Source organism: Alosa alosa, chromosome 8, assembly GCF_017589495.1.
Source record: "Alosa alosa isolate M-15738 ecotype Scorff River chromosome 8, AALO_Geno_1.1, whole genome shotgun sequence".
Lineage (NCBI taxonomy): Eukaryota > Metazoa > Chordata > Actinopteri > Clupeiformes > Clupeidae > Alosa > Alosa alosa.
Window position 1 is genome coordinate 35714287 of NC_063196.1, and position 27500 is coordinate 35741786.

The window sequence follows — 27500 nt, forward strand, 5'->3', positions numbered from 1 at the left end:
AATAATCAACCCAATTTGCTGCTCTTATTTCTTCATTGTATGTGCCTTCTATTTACTTTTTATTGTTTACTTGAATGTTATGTTTGTCTGTGGACTTAAATTGTTAGAATATGTCTTGTCTCCACCGCGGGATAGTGAGAAACGAATTTCCCCTTCTTTGTATGTCTTGGCATGTGAAGAAATTGACAATAAAGCTGACTTTGACGCACGCACACAGACACTCACACACACTCGCACACACGCACACACACGCACGCACACACACGCACGCACACACACTTGCACACACACACACACACACAGTGCTGCTGCGGTATTAATGAGATGTTTGTAGCCTGTTGCTAAGCACTGTTCCCTCACCTGCAGAGCCCTGTGCGGGGGCAGAGTCTCTGGCCGTGAGCTCCTGGACTGAAGTGGCCCAACTGAGTGCTGCCTTCAGGATGCAGGTGAGATGCCCCCTATTGGTCATTATATGCCACCTATACGCCAACATGCCCTCTACTGTTCACTATATGCCACCTATACGCCAACATGCCCTCTACTGTTCACTATATGCCCCCTACTGTTCACTATATGCCACCCATATGCCAACATGCCCTCTACTGTTCACTATATGCCACCTATATGCCAACATGCCCTCTACTGTTCACTATATGCCCTCTACTGTTCACTATATGCCACCTATACGCCAACATGCCATCTACTGTTCACTATATGTCCTCTACTGTTCACTATATGCCACCTATATGCCAACATGCCCACTATATGCCACCTATATGCCAACATGACCTCTACTGTTCACTATATGCCACCTATACGCCAACATGCCCTCTACTGTTCACTATATGCCACCTATATGCCAACATGCCCTCTACTGTTCACTATATGCCACCCATAATACCAACATGCCCCTACTGTTCCTAATTATATGCCCTCTACTGTTCACTTACACACCACCCATACCAACATGCCCTCTACTGTTCACTATATGCCACCTATGTGCCAACATGCCCTCTACTGTTCACTATATGCCACCTATATGCCAACATGCCCTCTACTGTTCACTATATGCCACCTATACGCCAACATGCCCTCTACTGTTCACTATATGCCCTCTACTGTTCACTATACGCCACCTATACGCCAACATGCCCTCTACTGTTCACTATATGCCACCTATGTGCCAACATGCCCTCTACTGTTCACTATATGCCCCCTACTGGTCATTATATGCCACCTATACGCCAACATGACCTCTACTGTTCACTTTATGCCACCTATACGCCAACATGCCCTCTACTGTTCATTATATGCCCTCTACTGTTCACTATATGCCCTCTACTGTTCACTATATGCCACCTATACGCCAACATGCCCTCTACTGTTCACTATATGCCACCTATAATGCCCAACATGCCCTCTACTGTTCACTATATACACCTATATGCCAACATGCCCCTACTGTTCACTATATGCCCCCTACTGTTCACTATATGCCACTTATATGCCAACATGCCCTCTACTGTTCACTATATGCCACCTATATGCCAACATGCCCTCTACTGTTCACTATATGCCCCCTACTGTTCACTATATGCCACCTATATGCCAACATGCCCTCTACTGTTCACTATATGCCACCTATATGCCAACATGCCCTCTACTGTTCATTATATGCCCTCTACTGTTCACTATATGCCACCTATATGCCAACATGCCCTCTACTGTTCACTATATGCCACCTATATGCCAACATGCCCTCTACTGTTCACTATATGCCAACATGCCCTCTACTGTTCAATTTATGCCCTCTACTGTTCACTATATGCCACCTATACGCCAACATGGCCAAAGTGCGTTCCCAAGATGTCAGCCGAGGGGGGGGGCCCTATCAGGACTCTGGTGTTGTACAGGTGAAGGATGGAGGCGGGGCTGGGTGATTTGTTCACTTCCTGGTTTGTGTCCAATCAGAATGTGGTCCAGAGCTGTGGGATGTGGGCGGAGTGTCAGAGGTATCAGCCCTGGAGGCTCCGCCCCCTGAAGCTGCAGCCACTTTCACCTGTGCCCAGGTACACCACACACACACACACACCTCCACTCTTACCTGTACCCAGGTACACAACACACACACACACACACTCCACTCTTACCTGTACCCAGGTACACAACACACACACAACACACACACACACACACCTCCACTCTTACCTGTACCCAGGTACACAACACACACACACACACACACACACACACACCTCCACTCTTACCTGTACCCAGGTACACAACACACACACACACCTCCACTCTTACCTGTACCTAGGTATGCAACATACAGTTCTCACACGCGCCCCATTTACCCATTTACATTCCAATCACACTGAGCGCTATTCTCACCTGGGCCCTGGTACACGCCATCCAGGATCGTCGTCCTTCATCATTCCCTCCAGTCTCCCATCATCTCTCTCCCTATATATCTCTCTCCACCCCCTTTATATCACCCCCTCTATATATAAAATTCTGTCATCACTTTCTCTCTCTCTCTCTCTCTCTCTCCACCCCTCCTCTCCCTCTCCCTCCCCTTCTCCCTCTCTCTCTCTCTAGTGATCTGTCCATCTCGCGGGCCCAGACTCCTAAGCCCATTGGTCAGTTGGCTCAGGAGATCGGCCTGCTGCCCGAGGAGCTAGAGCTGTACGGGCGCTCCAAGGCCAAGGTGCGCCTGTCCCTGCTGCAGCGTCTGCAGGAGCAGCCCAACGGCAAATACGTCATCGTCGCCGGGTATGTGTGTGTGGTTGTGTGTGTGGGTGTGTGTGTGGGTACAGACTCCAAGGCCAAGGTGCGCCTCTCTCTGCTCCAATGCTTCCAGGAGCAGCCATATGCCAGTGGCTAGTTCTCCAGGCTAGTTCTCCAGTGGCTAGTGGGAGACCTCCTTGGAAAACCAGGTTTATTGCTGGAAGTGGTGTTGGTGGGTGGCCAGTAGGTGGCACTCTTCCCTCTGGCCAAAAAGATCGATCCCAATGCCCCAGTGCAGTGACGGGGGCACTGTACTGTAGGAGATGCTGTCCTTCGGATGAGACGTTAAACCGAGGTCCTGACTCACTGTGGTCATTAAAGATCCCATGGCACTTATCGCAAAGAGTAGGGGGTTCCCCGGTGTCCTGGTGAAATTCCCAACCTGGATCATTCAATCTGGCCCCTAATCATCCCCCCACTGTGATTGGCTCATTCACTCCCTCACTCTCCACCTCAAGCTGGTGTGTGGTGAGCGTTCTGGCGCATAATGTGGGTGGGTGCTACACATTGGTGGTGGTTAGTGAGGTTCTATATAAAATGTAATGTGTTGTTGTAATTCTCCAATGGCTAGTTCTCCACTGGCTTGTTCTCCAGGGCTTGTTTGTTCTCTAGTGGATAGTTCTCCAGGCTATTTCTCCAGTACTTGTTCTCCAGGGCTAGTTCTGCAGTGACTGGTTCTCCTAGTTCTCCAAGGCTAGTTCTCCAGGGCTTGTTTGTTCTCCCAGGCTAGTTCTCCAGGGATAGTTTTGCAGTGACTGGTTCTACAGACAAGTTCTCCTAGTTCTCCAGGAAAGTTCTTCTAGTTCTCCAGACAAGTTCTCCTGGTTATCCAGGCAAGTTCTCCTTCCTAGTTCTAAAGGCAAGTTCTCCTAGTTCTCCAGGCAAGTTCTCCTTCCTAGTTCTCCAGGCAAGTTCTCCTGGTTCTCCAGGCAAGTTCTCCTGGTTCTCCAGGCAAGTTCTTCTGGTTCTCCAGGCAAGTTCTCCTAGTTCTCCAGGCAAGTTCTCCTGGTGCTCATTTGTTTGAAAAGAGAGGAATGTAAGGAAGGAGGGAGAGCGAGAGGCTGTCAACAGTGTTGGGGTGAAGGGGTGTGTGTGTGTGTGTACAGTGAAGGGGTGTGTGTGTGTGTGTGTGTGTACAGTATTGGGGTGAAGGGGTGTGTGTGTGTGTGTGTGTGTGTACAGTATTGGGGTGAAGGGGTGTGTGTGTGTGTGTGTGTGTACAGTATTGGGGTGAAGGGGTGTGTGTGTGTGTGTGTGTGTACAGTGTTGGGGTGAAGGGGTGTGTGTGTGTACAGTATTGGGGTGAAGGGGTGTGTGTGTGTGTGTGTACAGTGTTGGGGTGAAGGGGTGTGTGTGTGTGTGTGTGTGTGTGTGTGTGTGTGTGTGTGTGTGTGTGTGTGTACAGTATTGGGGTGAATGTGTGTGTGTGTGTACAGTATTGGGGTGAAGGGGGGGTGTGTGTGTGTGTGTGTGTGTGTGTGTACAGTATTGGGGTGAAGGTGTGTGTGTGTGTGTGTGTGTGTGTGTGTGTACACAGTATTGGGGTGAAGGTGTGTGTGTGTGTGTGTGTGTACAGTATTGGGGTGAAGGGCTGTGTGTGTGTGTGTGTGTGTGTGTGTGTGTGTGTGTACACAGTATTGGGGTGAAGGGCTGTGTGTGTGTGCATGTGTGTGTGTGTGTGTAGAACTGCAGAACCTGGTGTGTGTGTGTGAGTCTTATTCCACTGGGTGAGGGCAAGAGTACGGTGACCCTCGGTCTGGTCCAAGCCCTCTCTGCTCACCCTGTGTGTGTGTGTGTGTGTGTGTGTGTGTGTGTGTTTTCCAGCATTACTCCTACTCCACTGGGTGAGGGCAAGAGTACGGTGACCCTCGGTCTGGTCCAAGCCCTCTCTGCTCACCTGCAGCTCAACTCCTTCGCCTGTCTGAGACAGCCTTCCCAGGGACCCACATTTGGAGTCAAGGGTAGGACTGCCCTGTGTGTGTGTGTAGGACTGTTTTTAAGGCCTAAAAAAGTCTTAAATTGTCTTGAATTTTCGAAAGGGAGGTATTAAATTTGCGTATGGGACAGTGAGCAGTAGAATGAGCGGGAGAAAGTTGATAAGCCTGTTAGCGATAGGGTGGCCATACGTTCCAATTTAGGCCGGACATATGGATTTTAAAAGCCCTGTGCGGTGCAGCCTCAAGCCGGACGCTCACTTGTCCTCCTTTTTGGAGTTGCGCTGGGCTTTTAGAATCTTTGCTCGGATGCAGCATGGTTTCACAAACTATGGACGCGAAGACTGCTGGTCAAATTATGCCCAGTGCTTCTGTCACTTGTCTGATAATTTGCCAGTCCAGTGCACATGTCTTACATACAGCAGGCTACTACACATAGGCTACTACAGAGACAGGAGAAGAACAGTCAGTCTCAGCCAGTAAGCACAACCAGATATGTACAGCCAGCTTCAAAAGCAAGCAGCCCAGACCCTAAAATTTGGGCATTTATAGCTGTGAAGGTAATTCACAGAATTATTTTTCTTTAGCCAAAATATATTTCATAACTTCTGTAGACATCCAAAATTGGGTGAGGGTTAAAATTAGTAGAAAAAAAAAAAAAAACTCTTGCATAAAAAAAAAAAGTAAGTTGTCATAGCCTATGTATCTTTTTGCTGTGGGATAGTCTTAATTGTTCCATTAAGATGTCTTGAATAGATCTTAAAAGTCTTTAAATTTGCACTTGGAAAATGTGCAGATACCCTGTTTATGATATTTCCTCTCTTCCCCTCTCTCCATCTCTCTCCATCTCTCTCCATCTCTCTCTCTATCTATCTCTCTCTTCATCTCTCTCTCTCTTTCTCACTCACTCTCTCCCTATCTATCTCTCCATCTCTCTGTCTCTCTCTATCTATCTCTCTCTCTCTTCATCTCCATCTCTCTCCATCTCTCTCTCTCTCTCTCTCTCTCTCTCTCTCTCTCTCTCTCTCTCTCTCTCTCAGGTGGGGCAGCAGGTGGGGGTTATGCCCAAGTTATTCCTATGGAGGAGGTAAAGCTGTGTGTGTTTGTGTGTATGCTGTTTATGTGTGAGTCTGAATCTGCGTGTGTTTATAGTGTTTGTGTGTACGTGTGTGTGTGTGTGTGCATGCGTGTTACAGTGGGTTACAGGGTACAAAAAGATATTTATTACCAGAAATTAAAGATTACAGTAACGACAAACGAAGTCTAGGTGCTTGAAAATCAAAACAAGCGGGTTCTCAGACCAGGCAGCAGCCCTGATATGGGAGAAGAGCCTCTATGGCAGGGCCAGGGCTGACAGTGATGAGAGCGACTCGGATCCTAGCGCCTCTCCCAAGCAGGGCTAGGTTGGCCTTTAATAGCATTCACCCCTAATATTGAAACGAAAATCAAAAAGCAAGCGGGTTCTCAGGACAGGCAGCAGCGATATGGGAAAGGCCTCTAACGACGGGACGGACGGCAGTGATGGGAACGACTCCGGATCCTAAACGCCTCTCCCCAAGCAGGGCTAGGTTGGCCTTTAATAGCATTGCACCCCTAGTGATGGGGGACGACTGATCCTAAACGCCTCCCAAGCAGGGCTTAGGTTGGTCTTGCACCCTAGTGATGGGGACGACTCCAGATCCCAAACGCCTCTAAGCAGGGCTAGCTGGTCTTTAAAATGGCATTGCACCCCTAGTGATGGGGACGACTCCAGATCCTAAACGCCTCCCAAGCAGGGCTAGGTTGGCCTTTAATAGCATTGCACCCCTAGTGATGGGGACGACTCCAGATCCTAAACGCCTCCCAAGCAGGGCTAGGTTGGCCTTTAATAGCATTGCACCCCTAGTGATGGGGACGACTCCGGATCCTAAACGCCTCTCCCCAAGCAGGGCTAGGTTGGCCTTAAATGGCATTGCACCCCTAGTGATGGGGACGACTCCAGATCCTAAACGCCTCCCAAGCAGGGCTAGGTTGGCCTTTAATAGCATTGCACCCCTAGTGATGGGGACGACTCCAGATCCTAAACGCCTCCCAAGCAGGGCTAGGTTGGCCTTAAATGGCATTGCACCCCTAGTGATGGGGACGACTCCAGATAATTATTGAAAGCGAAAATCAAAAAGCAAGCGGGTTCTCAGGACAGGCAGCAGCGATATGGGAAAGGCCTCTAACGGCCAGGCCGGGGCCGGCAGTGATAAGGAGCGACTCCGGATCCTAAACGCCTCTCCCCCAAGCAGGGCTAGGTTGGCCTTTAATAGCATTGCACCCCTAGTGATGGGGGCGACTCGGATCCTAAACGCCTCTCCCAAGCAGGGCTAGGTTGGCCTTAAATGGCATTGCACCCCTAGTGATGGGGACGACTCCAGATCCTAAACGCCTCTCCCCAAGCAGGGCTAGGTTGGCCTTAAATGGCATTGCACCCCTAGGTTTCTGTGCCTGCGCATTTTGCGTGCGACCGGTGCAAATCAGTCCATTCTCCTCCAGGGGATCCTGCCCTTGTCGTCTCACAGTGCTACAGGCAGCAGCGTTCTTGTTCGTGCCATTGGAGAGGGTATATCTGAGATGCCTCTTCACCGCATTTCTCTACAGTCCGATCTCGCCAGTGGGGAAGTGGTAGCCGTACGCGAGTCTCTGCCTGTCCCCAACGTAACACTCTTGCTGGGAAATGATGTCGGTCGTGGCGATCCGCCATTAGAGGTTGTGTCAGAGCCTCTGATGTCCGAGAGCCCAGATGAGTGTGAGCGTGCCTCTGATGTCCGAGAGCCCGGATGAGTGTGAGCGTGCCTCTGCTGTCCGAGAGCCCGGATGAGTGTGAGCGTGCCTCTGATGTCCGAGAGGCCGGATGAGTGTGAGCGTGCCTTTCCAGACGTATTCCACGCAAATGCAGTTTTGTGTCATTGTGCCGGTCGTTGTCGACTTTAAAAAGCCTATCACACGCTTCAGGCTTAGCGATGAACGTATCATTTAAAGTCACGTCTGGCATGTCTGGCGTGCTCTGACTCTTTTAGCTTGTGCACGAGTAACTGCAGCATCTTTAGTGCTCAGTTCAGCGGTGGACAATTCAATATTATATGACTTGGCCACATTTAACATTTGTGCTTTGTTGAGTTTATGAAAGATTCGAAAAGATGGTGATTTAACGAAATCCTCGTCGGTAGCCATCTAGAGTAAACAATTAAACGTAACAATTATTCTAAACCAATTGAGAGGCAGAAATAAAACTACAATCCCTCACACACAGGTAATACTGTAGAACAACAAAGTAGCAAGTTTACAAACAATCGAAGCGACGCGAAAAACTAAGCTACAAAGTAGCAGAACGAAGTGGTCACACACAAAGAGCACAGAAAGCGCGCGCGACAACTAAGACCACAAACAAAGACCTTCTTCCTCACGGAGAAAGGTTGCTGGCAGGCACGTCGTTAGACCTGGGCATTCGGGGCTACAGCCCCGGATTCTCTGGGGATAGCCCCGGATCTATGGGCCGTCAACAACAACAACAAAACTCTAATGCGTGAATGAAATAAATAGCCCCGTAGAAGAGACTTTTGTGTTTTGTGTCCATTGTGTGCATTAACAGCAGCGCAAGAAAATCTGACGTGATCTGGGCAGGTTTAGAATCATTTGTTGCAAAATGTTACAATTTCAAGTACCTTCTCCTCTAAGCTATTACGCATTGCTGTTTCGTGCTTCTACTAACTAGCCTTAGCGAAATAAGTGTACAGAAGGACAAATGGATATTAGACCTGACCTCGTTTGAGGGGGCTTCCAAGCAATGCATGCTGGGCTTGATTTTGACAGAATGGAACTTTTTCTTTGGGCAAAAGTTCGTGATACACAACCCAAATGCATTGCTTTCATGGCACCCATAGCCCATTTATTGAAGGTGATGACGTCCAAATGTTTATCCCGAGATCTAACGCTCACACCTGTGCACTTGACAGAGGTCGCGTGGCGATGTTTATTCTACAGGCTATTTTAATGTCATATTTTGGGTGTTGTATGTGGTGCACTTTGGCAGAAGAGACGTTCTCCTTACGGTCTTTAAACATCAAAATATTCAGAATGCCGTGGCGTGAGTCATTCACGATTGGCCTTCCTTTTCATTCTCAAAGTAGGTTAAAATTTCATGTTCATCAGCCTGATTTTCAAAATCTCTCGGTGGAGAAACCCCTGACAAAAGGGACTCTAACTTCTGGGCTCTAGCCCCGAATGTTTTGAATAGCAAGCGACGCCCCTGGTTGCTGGATTACTGCTACGAACAGCGAGCATACAAAAAGATCCAGGGCATAACAGACAAATTGGCCACACACGAAACGATGAGTACCAAGGGCGAGAATAGTGGACCTACACTGTCTAATCTCAAACCCCCAAAACAAAAGCTGATTATCTGCGGGGCTTCAGTGGCCTAGTCAGCTCGAGGCTACGATGTGAGGACAGCAGCAAAGCAAAGCTGACCACTCTCACCCACAAAGAGCCCCCGCCTGAGTTATCCACCCGGAAAGGAAGAAACAGCGACTACCAAACACCGAAGAAAAAAAACACAATCAAGCCCAGGGCACTCACCAAAAAAGCAGCCAATGACCCTGAAAGTCAAAGTCCCGTAAGACGTAACGAAAGGCGACTTCTAACGAGGGAGCTACAAAGACTAAGAGCGCCCAATTATGTTACGAGCCAAAGTAACATAAAGAGGGAAGGCGCACACGAATTGCCTCGCAGTGTGTGTGTGTGTGTGTGTGTGTGTGTGTGTGTGATGATGATGATGATGCTGCTAAGCTTCTCCCTGTCCTCTCCTCTGCTCCAGTTCAACCTGCACCTGACGGGCGATATCCACGCCATCACCGCAGCCAATAACCTTCTGGCCGCCGCCGTGGACGCCCGCATCCTACACGAAGCCGCCCAATCAGATAAGGTGACTTTTGTGACATCATTCTCTTCCATTGTGACATCAATTGCTGTATTATAGTGTATGCTAAATGTAGCGTATGCTAACTGCATCAAATGCTGTATTATAGTGTATGCTAAATGTAGCATATGCTAACTGCATCAAATGCTGTATTATAGTGTATGCTAAATGTAGCGTATGCTAACTGCATCAAATGCTGTATTATAGTGTATGCTAAATGTCAATGTCAAATTTATTTAAAGCGCATTTACAGACGGCTTAGCCGCACCAAAGTGCTTCACAATAAAGTGCAATAAATAAAAACAGGAAGGCACAAAAACAAAACAAAAAGGGCTGCAGTTCAAATAAATTAAGAAAAGCAGAAAAAGAACATTTCAAACTAAACACTGGGGCATAAAGGGAGACACTAGCCAAAGGCAAGTGAAAAGAGGTGGGTCTTTAAAAGGGAATTAAAAACATTTAGAGACTGAGCTAAACAGATGTGGAGGGGGAGGCAGTTCCAGAGTCTAGGGGCTGCCACTGAAAAGGCTCTGCCCCCCCTAGTTTTCAGCCTGGCCCTGGGTTCTTCCAGCCGCAGTTGGTCTGCTGACCGTAGAGCTCTGGAAGGGGAATGGTGGTGTAGAAGATCAGACAGGTAGGTGGAGGCCAGACCATGGAGAGATTTGTACACAGACAAGAGGAGTTTGAAATTGATGCGGTAGCGGATGGGGAGCCAGTGGAGTGAAGCCAGAACTGGGGTGATACATTTTTTAGTGCAGGCGAGGAGTCGGGCGGCTGAGTTCTGAACCAACTGCAGGCAGTGGAGCTGGGATTGATCGATGCCAGTGTAGAGAGCGTTACAGTAGTCCAGTTGTGAAGTGATGAAGGCATGGATGACTCTCTCAAGATCGCTCTGGGGCAGGTAGGCTTTGGTCTTAGCTAGGGTTCTGAGGTGGAAAAAGCTCTTCCTAACTACTGCACTGACCTGCTGTTCAAACTTGAATTTGCTGTCAAAAATCACGCCCAGATTTCTGACAGAGGGCCTGATGTTAGAGGCAAGGGGGCCCAGGGCATTGGTGGAGAAGGCTGGAGAGGTTTTGCCAAAGACAATTAACTCAGTTTTGCTCTCATTAAGGTTGAGGAAGTTTGCACCCATCCATGACTTGATGTCAGCAAGACAGTCACACAGTAGATGGAGTGCAACCTGCCCATCAGCCTTAAGAGGGATATACAGCTGGACGTCATCTGCAAAGCAGTGGAAGGAGATGTTGTGTTTTGCCAGGATATCCTCTAGGGGTAAAATGTACAGTAAAAAGAGGATGGGACTCAAAATAGAGCCTTGAGGGACCCCGCAGGTGAGGGGGGCAGGAGAGGAGATAGAGTCTCCTAGCTGGACAGAGAAGCTCCTATCGGCCAGGTAGGACCGGAAGAACTCCAGAGTCTTTGATGCCCACATGATTCTCGAGCCGAGACAGCAGGATCCTGTGATCCACCGTGTCGAAGGCTGCTGTTAGATCTAAGAGCACCAGGATCACAGGGCTACCTGAGTCAACGGCTAGGAGCAGGTCATTGAGGACTCTCAGGAGCGCAGTTTCTGTGCTGTGGGCTGTTCTAAAGCCAGACTGGAACTTCTCATAGATGTTATTGTTGGACAGGAAGGATTGCAGCTGGACATAAACCGCTCGCTCAAGGACTTTGGATGGGAACGGTAGCTTGGAGATGGGTCTGAAGTTTGAGAGTATAGCGGGGTCAAGGTTGGGCTTTTTTAGTAATGGTTGAACCACAGCATGCTTGAAGGCAGCCGGGACGCAACCAGATGTGAGGATGGTGTTTATCAGCAGCAGGAGGAATGGGGCAACCGTGTCGAGGACAGTAGCATCCTTGAGTAGACGGGGGGTTAGGCAGTCAGAGGGGCAGTTTGAGGGCCGCAGATGTCTGAGAGGGAGGATAGGGAAATGGGCTCAAACTGCTTGAGGACAGCTGGCAGGGGGAGTGGTGGAGGGGCAGGGAGTGGGATGGCAGGGGTATCTGAAGGCCTTAGAGCGGCAACCTTGTCAATGAAGAATTTTTGAAAACTTTCACAGAGGGCGGGTGATGGCACAACAAGGGATTCATTACGGGGATTTAAGAGAGAATTCAGTGTATTAAAAAGAACCTGGGGTCTGTGACTGTTTCTGGAGACCAGGGTGGAAATGTACTGAGTTTTAGCAGCTTTAACGGCTCGGTGGTAGTCCGACAAGCAGCTACGGAGGATTTGGAGGGAGCGTATGCTAACTGTATCAAATGCTGTATTACAGCGTATGCTAAATGTAGCGTATGCTGAATGTAGCGTATGCTAACTGCATCAAATGCTGTGTTATAGTGTATGCTAAATGCAGCGTATGCTAACTGCATCAAATGCTGTGTTATAGTGTATGCTAAATGTAGCATATGCTAACTACAGCTGCTGTATTCCAGTGTATCCTATAATCCAGTGGTTCTCAAATGGGGGTACGCGAAGGCACTCCAGGGGGTATGTGAGATTTTAACCCTTAGAACCTGATTGATGCAAAGTCCGTCAAAGAACAAACCCTTTCTTCTCTGTTACATTGCTCCGCAACTGTTCATCGAGATGAAACCATTATTGCATGACTGAGCAGAAGTGGGGCTTTCCAACGAGACCACACACTTGTCTGTACGTTAAAGTATGAAAATAAGAAAAAATCATGAAATTAAATCAAATTGCATCATTTACAGTCTTCTCTGCGTTCACCTGCACACCCATTACTCTTGTTTGAATTACTCACGAACCTGTTAACGCATTGATATGGCAAGCATGTCAGATGAAAGAGGAGATACGGGGCTATCTATTGGTACCAAGTATGTCGATCTTTCTGGCTTATGAAAACAGACAAAGTGACAGCAAAATAATAACTTCATATAGCTCGACTTCACGTTTTTGTCTGTTTTTGTGGCAAAGCATGTTTATAATCCAACGCTATTGTGTGTTTCTCTATGGCAAAGAATGTTCATAATCCGGTTTTGAGATCCTAGCAAATTCCTGCATGGCATCCAATTCAAGGCTCACATTGCATCCCAAATTGTTCGACAAAGAAACACCTTTTTTGCCTTTACTTTGTTCATGGCAATGCAGTAAGAAGTTGTAGAGAATCATAGGTGCAGACACCATAGGCACACATTGGCTAACACGCAAACTCTGGTTCAGTCAGATCAGTTTTGCCACAGATATGGAGCGCAGAAAGGTCATTTTTAATCACTAAATAAAAAAATGGCATTTATTTCTGTAAGGCGCACACCACATATGACTGTAAATTGCTTAGCCCCAGAGAATCCCTCCACCATGGCAATGATATTGCCAGATTCAGGTCAGATACAGTCTGCCCTACACACACATGAAATGCATGTAGAGCTATGAGCTTGCTGTGGTGAGATACATGTCAAAATATAAGAATTTTTATATTTTATTTCTTTAAAAATCAATGCTAGTACTAATACATGAAAAAATTAAAATATACATATATTTAAAAAGTAGAATCCATGCAAAAATACTTTTAAAAAACAATTATTTAATAAATATTTCAGGAAAATATAAGTTCATAAAATGAAATTTATATTTCAGTAGGCTATTCAATTTCATTATCCTAAAAACCCAGAGTCACCCCCATACCATGATGGTTCGACTCAACCTGTCACATGCCACCCCCATCACCTGTCAATCACTGTCAAAACTCAAGCGATGGAGTCGTGGTTGAAGCGTGCTTGACAATTCTTGTCTGGTTAGGGGTGCCAGCTGAAAAATATTTCACAGGGGGTACATCACTGAAAAAAGGTTGAGAACCAAACCACTGCTATAATCTATATTATTCTTACTACTCTTATCATGTTACTGCTACTACACTGCACATATCTGAACATGTTGTTCATACATTGTTTACATAGCCATATTTATTCTGTTCTTATAAGGTAATTGCTAATACACCGCACATATTTATATTTATATTTAGTTATATTACTGTAAAGCACCTTCTGTAAACCAGCTACATACTACTGCAGGGCTCTACACTAAAAAAAATTTACAAGAGCACTTGTGCGCCCAAGTTAAAAAATTTAGGAGCACAGACAAAAATTTGGGCGCACAGTCAGTTCTGTACTTAACTTACAAATAATCTAACATTATACTGCAGCTAACAGTTAAACATGCCAGTGCACCAATTCTGAGAATATTAAGAATGACTGACAACATTTAGGCTACAGGAAACAGGTTTTAAAGATCAGTGCATACTTTATTTTCAGTCTGTTCTATTTTCCCTACATTTTGTTAATGTAAAATAATATAATACATTGCCATATTTGCATTTTAGCCTGTATATCAAGTATCCTGCCAAATGTAGGCTAATTTATTTATTTGTGAATCCATCTATAGCTAATCCAAATATGCCCATGGTGACCTATCTGACTGCATACTGCCTAATACTACTACTAAAACAGTCCATTTCCTCTTCCACAAAACCAACATAGGCTAATCAAGGATATATGTTTTAAACTTTTAGTTTTTATTTGAAATATCTGCATTGATGGGGGCAGTAGGCAAGCGTTAGGCCTACTTTTCGTTTTACACTTAAGCTTGTATTGGTGTAAACAAACAAGCATGCGTGGAAGCCTGGAGTTGTCAGTAGCGTTCTACCTTTGAATAAAATGGGAGTATTACGGGAGGCTACTTTTGTGCCGGTTAAGCTACAGCTATATTTTGTATATTGCAGCCAATAGGTCAACTAGGCTAAAAGGCATGTTAAGGTTACCTTTCCTTCTCTCACTGCATTCTCAGAATCTCATCCTGTTCCTCCTATATCCAATGAATTGATTGGATAGAAGAACTAATTTCTTCAATCTTTGCATCTTGGCTGGCTAGTCTAACTTTCCGCTTTTTCCTGCGCTCTTGGATTTGATAGAAGCGACTACTAGCGAGTCTAGCCAAAACTGCTAACGTTGATGGAGGTGTAGTTTTATGCTGCATTATTGGCGTGATTCTATGGTTTGCACCAGTAATGTTTCTTGATGTTGCAGTGTATTTTGTAGACAAACATTGACATGGTTAGAAGTCATTAGCACCAGTCGCCTAAATATTTTTTTGCACTTTCGCCGCGGCATCATTTTTACTGCATATCACGAGTGAAATGGAAGCGCTATGAAACCCTGTACTGTCTACACTGCACAATATATCTTGTCCTGGTTATGCACCACCTGTCTATACTTTGTATACCACATTGCACTTTTCTGCTTTTTTGTACTTAGATGCTTAGGTGCAGGTTAAACGCAAACTGCATTTTGTTGTCTTTGTACTTGTACTCTGCACAACAACAATAAAGTTGAATCTAATCCTAACTGCATCAACAGCAGCAGCACGTGTGTGTGATAACTGTGTGTATAATGACCGGTGTGTGATAACTGTGTGTGTGATGACTGTGTGTGTTGATGACTGTGTGTGTGTGTTGTGATGACTGTGTGTGTGATGACTGTGTGTGTGTGTGTGATGACTGTGTGTGTGTGTGATGACTGTGTGTGTGTGTGATGACTGTGTGTGTGTGTGTGATGGCCGGTGTGTGTGTGTGTGTGTGTGTGTGTGTGTGATCACTGTGTGTTTGATGACGGTGTGCGCGTGTGTGTGATAACTGTGTGTGTGATGACTGTGTGTGTGATAACTGTGTGTGTGTGATGACTGTGTGTGTGTGATAACTATGTGTGTGTGTGTGATAACTGTGTGTGTGTGATAACTGTGTGTGTGATAACTGTGTGTGTGATGACTGTGTGTGTAATGTGTGTGTGTGATAACTGTGTGTGTGTGATAACTGTGTGTGTGTGATAACTGTGTGTGTGTGATAACTGTGTGTGTGATAACTGTGTGTGTGATGACTGTGTGTGTGTGTGATAACTGTGTGTGATGACTGTACTGTGTGTGTGTGTGTGATAACTATGTGTGTGTGTGTGTGATGACTGTGTGTGTGTGATAACTGTGTATTGTGATGACTAATGAATAACTATTATTGTTTGTGTGTGTAATTACTATGATGACTGTGTGTGGTGTATGTATTGTGTGTGTGATAACTGTGTGTGTGTGTGTGTGATGACTGTGTGTGTGTGATAACTATGTAGCTTCTTATAATTATTGTATATGATGACTGGCTGTATTGTGTGTGATAGCCAGGTCCTGTGTGTGTGTGTGTGTGTAGTGATCACTGTGTGTTTGATGGCGGTGTCGCATGTATGTAACTACTGTGTGTAATACTGTGTGTGAAATAATAATATTGTTATGACTGTGTATATGTGGATAACTATATTATGTATGTGATAACTTTGTATGTGTAATAACTATGTATTAATGACTGTATTATTGTAATGTATGTATTATTGATAACTGTGTGTTGTGTGATAACTGTGTGTGTGATAACTGTGTGTGTGATGACTGTGTGTGTTGTGATAACTGTGTGTGTGATGACTGTGTGTGTGTGTGTGTGATAACTGTGTGTGTGATGACTGTGTGTGTGTGTGTGTGATAACTATGTGTGTGTGTGTGTGTGATGACTGTGTGTGTGTGTGATGACTGTGTGTGTGTGTGTGTGATAACTGTGTGTGTGTGATGACTGTGTGTGTGTGTGATAACTATGTGTGTGTGTGTGATAACTATGTGTGTGTGTGTGATAACTGTGTGTGTGTGTGTGATAACTGTGTGTGTGATGACGGTGTGTATTATTATTGATGTGATTATTGATGTCGCGTGTATTAGTGATAACTGTGTGTGTGATGACTGTGTGTATGTGTGTGATAGCCTTTATGTGTTATTGTATTGTGATAACTGTGTGTGTGTGTGATGGCTTGGTGTGTGTGTGGCATTGATAACTGTGTGTGTGTGATGACTGTTATTGTGTGTGTGTGATGACTGTGTGTGTTATTATTATTATGATAACTGTATGTGTGATGACTGTGTGTGCGATGACTGTGTGTGTTAGTGATAACTATATTATTATTGTTATTGTGATAACTGTGGCGGTATTATTGTGTGTGATGACTGAAGTTATTATTATTGATAACTGTGTGTGTGATGACTGTATGTGTGTGATAACTGTGTTTGTGTGTGATAACTGTGTGTGTTCTCACTCTTGTTCCTCCAGGCCCTGTATAACCGTCTGGTGCCGTCTGTGAACGGAGTCCGCCGCTTCTCCCCCATCCAGCTGAGCCGGCTTCAGGTAAAGTCAGGCACTAATCCTCTAAAATACCCCAGGAATCGGACACTACTGTACAATACCCCTGCCCAGGAATCAGATACTAACCCTCTAAGATACCCCAGCGTTCAGATATAGAAATGCTCTTCCCTGTTCAGAGATTGATGTAAGGTGTGCCACACACCACTAGATGGCGCCATTGTTTCAGTTGAGGGACAACTTGGTGAGAGAGAGAGAGAGAGAGAGAGAGAGAAGAGAGAAGAAGAGAGAAAAAAGAAGAGAGAAGGATGATGATGTGAAAGAAGACACCAATGTGACACAGAACAAATTCAAGCAGGAAAAGAGGTGTGTTTGTGTGTGTGTGAGATTGCATTTACACCCCTTCTTAAATCTGATACCGTCCGATAACGTGTGATACTGTCTGATAACGTCCGATTTGTGGTTTGGTGGGTTGCTAACTAACGACATCACCTACTAGCCAGCTAGTTGCTGTTGAACAATCTCAATGGAATTTTCGTGACGGTAAATCCCTTTAGCGGTATCCCATTAACGTTTTCCTTAACTAAAGAAACAATTTAAGGTATTCTGTACAACACCCTTAAATAAACCCCTTATCTAAGGATAAATTAAGCCTTAAGGGTCATACTTCCAGGGAAAAAAACTTCCAGGTGTTTTGTTTTACCCTCACTATGCTTCGCAGTGGCACCATGCGTCTCGTGTGAAAAAGTCCGTGAAACACTGTCGGCGGCGCCAGTGTTCCCAGCGTTAATGTAATCAAATACGCGGTATGGCGGTATATTAAAATTCATATCATAGCGAAAATATACGCGACGCCACAGTGTGAACGGTATGCCACCAGCACTTCGTCCGATAGCGTGTGATACTGTCTGATAGCGTGTGATCGCCCGATACTGTCGATAACGTCTGATAGCGTGTGATACTGTCCGATGCGTGTATTACTGTCGATAACGTCGATGGCGTGTGATACTGTCTGATAACGTCCGATAACGTGTGATAACGTCCGATAACGTGTGATACCGTCCGATAACGTGTGATACTGTCTGATAATGTCCGATAACGTGAGATAATGTCCGATAACGTCTTATACCGTCTGCCCGGTCAGTGAGCATCTGTGGCCAAACTCCATCAGACCTCCGTCAGCCTCCGTCAGCCTGTTACCCACCAACTCCAACAGATCTCCGTCAGCTTGTTTGCTACATACTGTTGTGTAGTATACATATACTAACTAATAGAGTTAGTTATATTACATATACTACTCTTTGGTGAGCAGGTGTGACAATTAGTAGCCATGGTAACAGTCTAGCCAGTGGCATGCTTGAGCACTTCCCACATTTCATCCTGCTCCTCATTGGCTGGATCAATAGCGGAGTGGTCATCATTTCCGGTGGGCCGGTGGCGTTTTAAGGGCGGACAGATGGGACGGGTAGATTACTCTGAAAGGAAGCAGGCTAAAAAGCTGATATTGCTGTTGGGTACGTTTGAGCTAAAAGTATAAGTATACTGTTTCACGCCGCGGAGGGAAATTTGGTCTCTGCATTTATCCCAATCCGTGAATTAGTGAAACACACTCAGCACACAGTGAGGTGAAGCACACACTAATCCCGCGCAGTGAGCTCTGCAACAACAGGCTGACGTCAAGCAGCAATGAGGGGTTAGGTGATATACTATAAAAGCTGATATACTATAAAAGCTGATATTGTTGTTTACGTAGACACGGCAGGTGAAAACATCGCTTTTTCATGCACTGGTCAATTTCGATATTTTGAGCTAGTATGTTACCTTAGCATGTATTCTATCACACTACTACAACAAAAAGTCCGATTTACACATTTAGGTGTTTATTTCATTATATTGTGTCTACTCGCGCCGGTATATTTCTCCTAAATTCAGCAAAAGTTAGCATTCTAACCTTGCATGCACTCCCGCGACCGTGATACAAAACATATCATGTGTACTACCGTTGGAAAGCTCTGTTTTTCCTGTATCACGCTATGTGATCCATATATGGACACTTCCTTTGTATCAGCAACCAATCGCGAAAGTTCAAAGGTGAGTCTAGGCTGAGAACGGAATCTCATTGGCTGTCTTTCAAGGCTGTTTTCTCAAAATGAGTTTCCTCTCACACTTGAGCTCAAAACTCCACTTCAGAAGCAATGCGACATACACCAAACTTTCTAGACTTATGCTCTAACTATATGTAGAAGATTTCTACAGAGGGGTTTGTTGATATATTATTCTTAGCCTGACTTACATGACATTTTATGCCTAAAAACATGGAAAAAATCGATTTTTTAGGAAGTTTCATATTGATATCTGCTTGTTAAAAATTTTACCCTATTCACCTGTAGTGTCTCGCCTTAACACGTTTTTAGTGTTTTTTGTGTTTTGTTTTGTCTTAAGAAAAGCTCAGTGGATCATCTCGGCACACACACACACTTAAAGTTTTCATTTCAGCAAAGGTGTTAGTCTGAACTGTCTGTGTGTGTGTGTGTGTGTGTGTGTGTGTGTGTGTGTGTGTGTGTGTGTGTGTGTGTGTGTGTGTGTGTGTGTGTTTCAGCGTTTGGGGATCAAACACTCAGACCCAGCTGCCCTGTCACCTGAGGATGTGAGGCGATTCGTCCGTCTCGACCTTGACCCTGAGAAGGTCACTTGGCAGAGAGGTAACCACTACTCTCTCACACACTCACACTCACACACACACACACACTACTAACACTTGAGTACCTCACAACCTACCGTGTGTGTGTGCAGAGAGGTAACCACTACTCACACTTAACTCGCAACGCACACACACACACACACACACACACACACACACACACACACATACACATGCATACACTCACACACATACACATACATATACTCACACACACACAGTAGGTTGAGAGTTAAGTGTGAGTAGTGGTTACCTCTACACACACACACACACATACACACAGTAGCCACAAACCTCTCACCTCCATCAACTTGTTTTTCAGCTGTAAGACTCACACTTACACACACGCACACATAAACACACACACAGTTTATAAAGCTTTTACATTCTCACATGACCCCAGAAGTTTAGCTTCATACCAGGGCAGACCACCAACACATGTCTCTCTCTCTCTCTCTCTCTCCTCTCTCTCTCTCTCTCTCTTTCTCTCCCCCTCTCTCTCTCTCTCTCCCCTCTCCTCTCTCTCTCTCTCTCTCTCTCTCCCCCTCTCTCTCTCCTCTCTGGGAAAGTGGGCTTTGGGAGTTGATGTGACACAGCTGGTAGAAGTGTGCTGATTGGCTGGCCGTCTCCAGGGAAACGGCCAGTTGTTTTTAGCCTGCTGGGAGCCTGCACTGTGTGACTGACTGTGTGTGTGGATGTGTGTGTTTGCATGCCTGTGTGTTTGCATGCGCGTGTGTGTTTGCATGCCTGTGTGTGTGTGCCTGTGTGTGTGTGTGTTTGCATGCCTGTGTGTGTGTGTGTGTGTTTGCATGCCTGTGTGTGTGTGTTTGCATGCGTGTGTGTGTTTGCATGCCTGTGTGTGTGTGTGGTGTGCCTGTGTGTATGTGTGTGTTTGCATGCCTGTGTGTGTGTGTTTGCATGCCTGTGTGTGTGTGTGGATGTGTGTGTTTGCATGCGTGTGTGTTTGCATGCCTGTGTGTGTGTGTGCCTGTGTGTGTATGTGTGTGTTTGCATGCCTGTGTGTGTGTGTGTTTGCATGCCTGTGTGTGTGTACCTGTGTGTGTGTTTGCATGCCTGTGTGCCTGTGTGTGTGTGTTTGCATGCGTGTGTGTGTTTGCATGCCTGTGTGTGTGTGTGTGTGTGTGTTTGCATGCCTGTGTGCCTGTGTGTGTGTGTGCCTGTGTGTGTTTGCATGCATGTGTGTGTGTGTTTGCATGCCTGTGTGTGTGTGTGTGTGTGTGTTTGTGTGCCTGTGTGTGTTTGCATGCCTGTGTGCCTGTGTGTTTGCATGCCTGTGTGTATACGTGTGTGTGTGTGTGTGTGTGTGTGTTTGTGTGCCTGTGTGTGTTTGCATGCCTGTGTGTGTTTGCATGCCTGTGTATGTGTGTGTTTGCATGCCTGTGTGCCTGTGTGTTTGCATGCCTGTGTGTGTTTGCATGCCTGTGTGTGTGTGCCTGTGTGTGTATGTGTGTTTGCATGCCTGTGTGTGTGTGTGTGTGTGTGTGTTTGCATGCCTGTGTGCCTGTGTGTGTGTGTATGTGTGTTTGCATGCCTCTGTGTGTGTGTGTGTGTGTGCGTGTTTGCATGCCTGTGTGTGTGTGTGCCTGTGTGTGTGCCTGTGTGTGTTTGCATGCCTGTGTGCCTGTGTGTGTTTGCATGCCTGTGTGTGTGTGTGTGTGTGTGTTTGTATGCCTGTGTGTGCCTGTGTGTTTGCATGCCTGTGTGTGTTTGCATGCCTGTGTGTGTGTGTGCCTGTGTGTGTGTGTGTGTTTGCATGCCTGTGTGTGTGTGTGTGTGTGTGTGTTTGCATGCCTGTGTGCCTGTGTGTGTGTGCATGTGTGTGTGTTTGCATGCCTCTGTGTGTGTGTGTGTGTGTGTGCGTGTTTGCATGCCTGTGTGTGTGTGTGTGCCTGTGTGTGTGCCTGTGTGTGTTTGCATGCCTGTGTGCCTGCGTGTTTCCATGCCTGTGTGTATACGTGTGTGTGTGTGTGTTTGTATGCCTGTGTGTGTTTGCATGCCTGTGGGTGTTTGCATGCCTGTGTGTGTGTGTTTGCATGCCTGTGTGTGTGTGTTTGCATGCCTGTGTGCCTGTGTGTGTGTATACGAGAGTGTGTGTTTGCATGCCTGTGTGTATACGTGTGTTTGTGTGTGTATACCAGAGTGTGTGTTTGAATGCCTGTGTGTATACGTGTGTTTTTGCATACCTGTGTGCCTGTGTGTGTGTGTATACGAGATTGTGTGTTTGCATGCCTGTATGTGTGTGTGTGTGTGTGTGTGCATGCCTGTGTGTATATGTGTGTGTGTGTGTGTGTGTGTGCATGCCTGTGTGTGTGTTTGCATGCCTGTGTGTGTTTGCATGCCTGTGTGTGTGTGCCTGTGTGTGTGCCTGTGTGTGTGTGTGTGTATACGAGAGTGTGTGTTTGCATGCCTGTGTATATGTGTGTGTGTGTGTGTTTGCATGCCTGTGTGTGTTTGCATGCCTGTGTGTGTGTGTGCCTGTGTGTGTGTTTGCATGCCTGTGTGCCTGTGTGTGTGTGTGTGTGTGTGTGTGTGTGTTTGCATGCCTGTGTGTGTGTTTGCATGCCTGTGTGTGTGTGTGAGCATGCATGCATGGTCCCCTGTATGTGTGTGTTAGGTATGAAGCTATATGAATGCCTGTGCTTGAATTGGGCTGTGTGCGTGTGCCTGTGTGCGTGTGTGTGCCTGCGTGCGTGTTTACAGCGAGAGCTAAGAGTTGTGTTCCCGTGGCCTTAGCTGTTAACTCCAACATAAACCAACCATAGAGTCCCCAGCTGACCTCGTTAACCAACCATAGAGTCCCCAGCTGACCTCGTTGCAGAGGACTGTGTGTGTGTGTGCATGTGCATGTGTGTGCATGTGTGTGTGTGCATGTGTGTGCGTGTGTGTGCATACCCCTATTCAGACCACAGAAAATCGTTTGTTTTTCCTGTAAAGTGTTGTGTGTGTTATAGTGTAAATATGCTATGTGGGTGCAGTAAAGTGTGTATTGTTTGTGTGTATAATATGTGTATTGTTTGGGTATAGTAATGTGTGTATAATGTGTGTGGTGTTTGGGTGCAGTAATGTGTGTATAATGTGTGTTGTTTGGGTGCAGTACAGTGTGTGTAATGTGTGTGTTGTTTGGGTGCAGTAATGTGTGTGTGTATAAGTATAGTATAAGTATATATACTCTTTTGATCCCGTGAGGGAAATTTGGTCTCTGCATTTATCCCAATCTGTGAATTAGTGAAACACACACAGCACACAGTGAACACACAGTGAGGTGAAGCACACACTAATCCCGGCGCAGTGAGCTGCCTGCATCAACAGCGGCACTCTGGGAGCAGTGAGTGGTTAGGTGGCTGAGTGAGTAAGGGCACTTTGGCCGTGACTACTGAGTCCGAGAGTTCGAGACAAACCCTCGATTTACAAGTCTGAAGAGCTAACCAGTAGACCACGGCTGCCCGAAAATGTATTGTTTGGGTATAGTAATGTGTATAATGTGTGTGGTGTTTGGGTGCAGTAATGTGTGTATAATGTGTGTTGTTTGGGTGCAGTACAGTGTGTGTAATGTGTGTGTTGTTTGGGTGCAGTAATGTGTGTGTGTATAAGTATAGTATAAGTATATATACTCTTTTGATCCCGTGAGGGAAATTTGGTCTCTGCATTTATCCCAATCTGTGAATTAGTGAAACACACACAGCACACAGTGAACACACAGTGAGGTGAAGCACACACTAATCCCGGCGCAGTGAGCTGCCTGCATCAACAGCGGCACTCTGGGAGCAGTGAGTGGTTAGGTGGCTGGTGGTAAGGGCACTTCAGCCGTGACTACTGGTCGGGGTTCGAACCGGCAACCCTCCGGTTACAAGTCTGAAGAGCTAACCAGTAGACCACGGCTGCCCCGAGAAATGTATTGTTTGGGTGCAGTGATGTGTGTATAATGTGTGTGTTGTTTGGGTGCAGGATTGTGTGTGTTGTGAATAGTGGCTGTGAGGTTTGTGTCCTGTACCCTTGAACTTGATGCGAGTGTGTGTGTGTGTGTCTCCCCCCAGTGCTAGACACTAATGACCGTTTCCTGAGGAGAATCTCAGTGGGCCAGGCACCTACAGAGAAGGGCCACGTGCGACAGGTAAGTGTTACACACACACACACACACACACACACAGATATACACACGTGCGCACACACAGATATACACACACTCCTCCATACTCCATACTCACTCCTCCATACTCCATACTCACTCCTCCATACTCACTCCTCCATACTCACTCCTCCATACTCACTCCTCCATACTCACTCATCCATACTCACTCATCCATACTCACTCATCCATACTCACTCATCCATACTCACTCCTCCATACTCACTCCTCCATACTCACTCCTCCATACTCACTCCTCACTACTCACTCCTCCATACTCCATACTCACTTCTCCATACTCACTCCTCCATACTCCATACTCACTCCTCCATACTCCATACTCACTCCTCTGTACTCACTCCTCCATACTCCATACTCACTCCTCCATACTCACTCCTCCATACTCCATACTCACTTCTCCATACTCACTCCTCCATACTCACTCCTCCATACTCACTCCTCACTCCTCCATACTCCATACTCACTTCTCCATACTCACTCCTCCATACTCCATACTCACTCCTCCATACTCCATACTCACTCCTCCATACTCCTCCATACTCCATACTCACCTCCATAGTTTTGGGTTAGTATAAGTACTTTTACTAGCGTGGGGTTTGTTGTTACTTGTTTTACCTGGGCGTCTGCTTCCAGTGTTTGGTTGCAACCCCCAGGTATGGAGAGTTTTGAAAAACTTACGGCGTCATGCTGTTAAAATAACATCGAATGTCCAGTGTAGAGGTTTGTAGTTTAGCAGCAGGAGAAGTTGTAAGGGCATGACAATATTCTGTCAGCTGACCCGCATGAACAATCTTGATTGTGCTGTTTTTTGAGCGCGGTTGAGTTGGCTAATGAGCTGGTTGAAAGGGGTTTAGTGGTTGGCCGGCATTTTTACTGTAGTCCTTCCTCTCTCCCTCCATCAAAAGAAAGTGACTTTGTCAAATGTTCCCCATTTATTAAAGATGAGGTTTTGGCTGAAATTTTATCACGGTATGGTAAATTGGTTTCCGCAATTAAAAAGATTCCAATTGGAAGCAAATCCCCACTTCTGAAACTCGTTATTGGTAAATGGTTCAGGCGATCCGTATTTATGATTCACAAAGATAACAAAGATGATTTGGACCTAACTCTAAAGCGTGAAGGTGGATAACTTCAGTTATGTTATCTATCTTCAACAAGTGTCATGAAGTGCTTTGGTTGTGGGCAATCAGGGCACCTTGTTGGGTCATGTCCTAAGGCAAGGGGAATTCGGTGATGTGCAAATAAATCACGAAAAACACCAGTAGGCCTATGCCTAATGAAATTGTGGTAGATGAGCAGTCTGCCGAATGGGTGATCTACTGCTGCGGTTTGCAGCAACCGCTGTATCCAGTGGGCCTTCGTCTGCCTCAGCCCGAGTCAGTAGGGGCAGATCATGCTTCCCTTTTTTGGAAAGAGGTTAGCGGGGTAACCCGATTGATAAGCCAGTAGGCGGGAACAAAGTTCTCCCACAGATGACGCGAGTGAGCGCAGAATCGAGAGTCAGTCCACAGAACTTCGCCAGAGCAGTGCTTCTGCTGTCAATTATGACCAAGTTCTTGCGTCTCTGGAGATGAATCCCTCATGGAGGCGGAGGAAAATGTTTTTAAAATGCCCCAAAAGAAAAAAAAGATCTAAAAAAGGACTAAAAAGAGGCGATAATTTAACAGATCTTAAGCGGCACAGATAGCTTGATCTGAAAGTGATTTCTCTGACTGTAAGCGTTACCTGTAGCTTACGTCATAGTGGGTTTGCTAGTTCGCGATTATAGTGTGGAAGACATAAAATCCTTCTTGACAAAACAAAAACATATGAGAAATGTTCCGGATTGGCGACTACTTCCCTGATGTGGAGCAGTTCACCACGAAAACTAAATCTTTTTTTGGGTGAGGGCTGCTTCACAAATCAGAGTGCTTCCGTCTCAAAAAGATAATGACCAAGATTAACGTTTTTGTTAAATAGCGATGTCTGATGTTAGTCTATTTTTCACATGTATTATGATGATGAAGCGTGTACACAACTCTTATATTTTTTTTTTTATCATGGGTGAAATCAGAATTGCTTCTTTAAAATTTAAATGGGGCCAGGGAAAGAAGCAAGAGAGCCTTGTTGTTTGAAACGATTAAGAAGAATAGATTTGATGTGCTTCTTGCTCAAGAAACTCACTCAGATGCCTCAATTGCTGCTGACTGGGCAAGTGAGTTTGATGGCCTGTCTATTTTAAGTCACAACACTTCCAATAGTGGTGGTGTTGCCATTCTTTTCTCGGACCTTTACTCCCATTTCCCTACCAGACTGAGGAATTAGTCAAGGGTAGACTCCTAAAAGTCAGAGCCCAATTTGAAAACAATTTCTTTTTTTGTGTTTATGCACCCACTACACCAATTGATAGAATGCTTTTTCTTGACTATGCTAAATGATGCTCTACGAATTGTGAATCTGAGGATTTTTTTTACTCCTGGGAGGTGATTTTAATTGTACTGAAAAAATGCAATGGATAGGAATCATGTAGAGCCACACATGCCCTCCGCATGAAGACTCATAGAACTGATGAATGCAAATGAGCTTGTTGATGTCTGGAGGAACTTTCACAGTACTCAGAAAAAATACACATGGGTTCACTCCTACAATAACCTTTTGTCATTGGCTAGACTGGACAGGTTTTATGGTTTTAAGCATCAGCTGAGTTTGTTTAGGAAATGTGTGATCATCCCAGTTGGTTTTTCAGACCACAGTTTGGTTTTTGTTCTCTTTTCTTTGAGTTCTGTAAAGTCTAAAAGTGCTTATTGGCATTTTAATAATAACTTGTCATCGGATGGCCATTTTAGAGAGGTATTTAGACTGTTTTGGCAGGATTTTAAGAACACAAAGCCATCTTTTAGCTCGTTGCAACAGTGGTTGGACTTTGGTAAATCACAAATAAGACAACTGTGTCAGTATTATACTTTCAGTGTCACAAGGGACATAACTCGTTCAATGATGAAACTTGAAAAGGAAATAATTGAACTCCAGCATTTAGCTGAACAAACTGGCAACCAGACTTACACAGCAAACGTTAAAGCGAAGCAGAAATCATTGGCTGACCTGCTAGGCATAAAGGCACAGGGAGCTCTGGTCAGGTCCCGCTTTCAGAGTGTGGAATTGATGGGCGCTCCTTCTAAATTCTTTTTAATTTGGAAAAAAAGAATGGACAGAGGAGGTTCATTCACTCACTGCTTTCTGAGGATGGAGTTCTGTTGTCCAATCTGGCTGAAATAAAGTCAGAGAGCAGTCAGTTTTCACGAACCTATATAAGAGTGAGAGCTCGGGATATTCCAGGTGGATGACCAGTCCTTCTTTGAGAACCTACCCCAGGTGGCCGAAGAAGAATGCAGTCCTTGGAAGGGTTTTGACCCTAGAGGAGCTGCAGAGAGAGCCCTCAGAGTATGGAGTGTGGAAAGGCACCAGGGTTGGATGGTCTACCGGTGGACTTTTATAAGTCCTTTTGGTCAGAAGTGGGTGAGGATGTGCTGACTGTTCTCAGCGACAGTCTTGCCAGGAGGCCGGTTGCCACTGAGCTGCCGGAGGGCAATACTCACTTTGCTCCCCCCAAAAGGGGATTTGAATGACATAAAATCATGGAGACCTGTGTCAATCCTCTGTACTGAATATAAATTGCTCTCTAAAGCGTTGGCTAATAGATTGAGTGAAGTTGTGGAGCAGGTTGTCCATCCTGACCAGACCTACTGTGTGCCAGGTAGGCTGATTCAAAACAACATTTCATTGATCAGGGATATATTTGATGTAGGTAAGC

The 27500-nt window shown here is 45.7% G+C and overlaps 1 protein-coding gene across 1 annotated transcript in view; it reads left to right on the top strand.

Annotated features, from left to right (window-relative positions):
- mthfd1l (methylenetetrahydrofolate dehydrogenase (NADP+ dependent) 1 like) overlaps positions 1–27500 on the top strand; it is a 66778-nt gene that overhangs the window by 9776 nt on the left and 29502 nt on the right. The window contains 9 exon segments of the mRNA XM_048250854.1: positions 367–446; positions 1972–2069; positions 2602–2775; positions 4615–4751; positions 5765–5811; positions 9565–9672; positions 16812–16886; positions 19441–19543; positions 23598–23674. Coding sequence (XP_048106811.1) covers positions 367–446; positions 1972–2069; positions 2602–2775; positions 4615–4751; positions 5765–5811; positions 9565–9672; positions 16812–16886; positions 19441–19543; positions 23598–23674 — 899 coding nt within the window.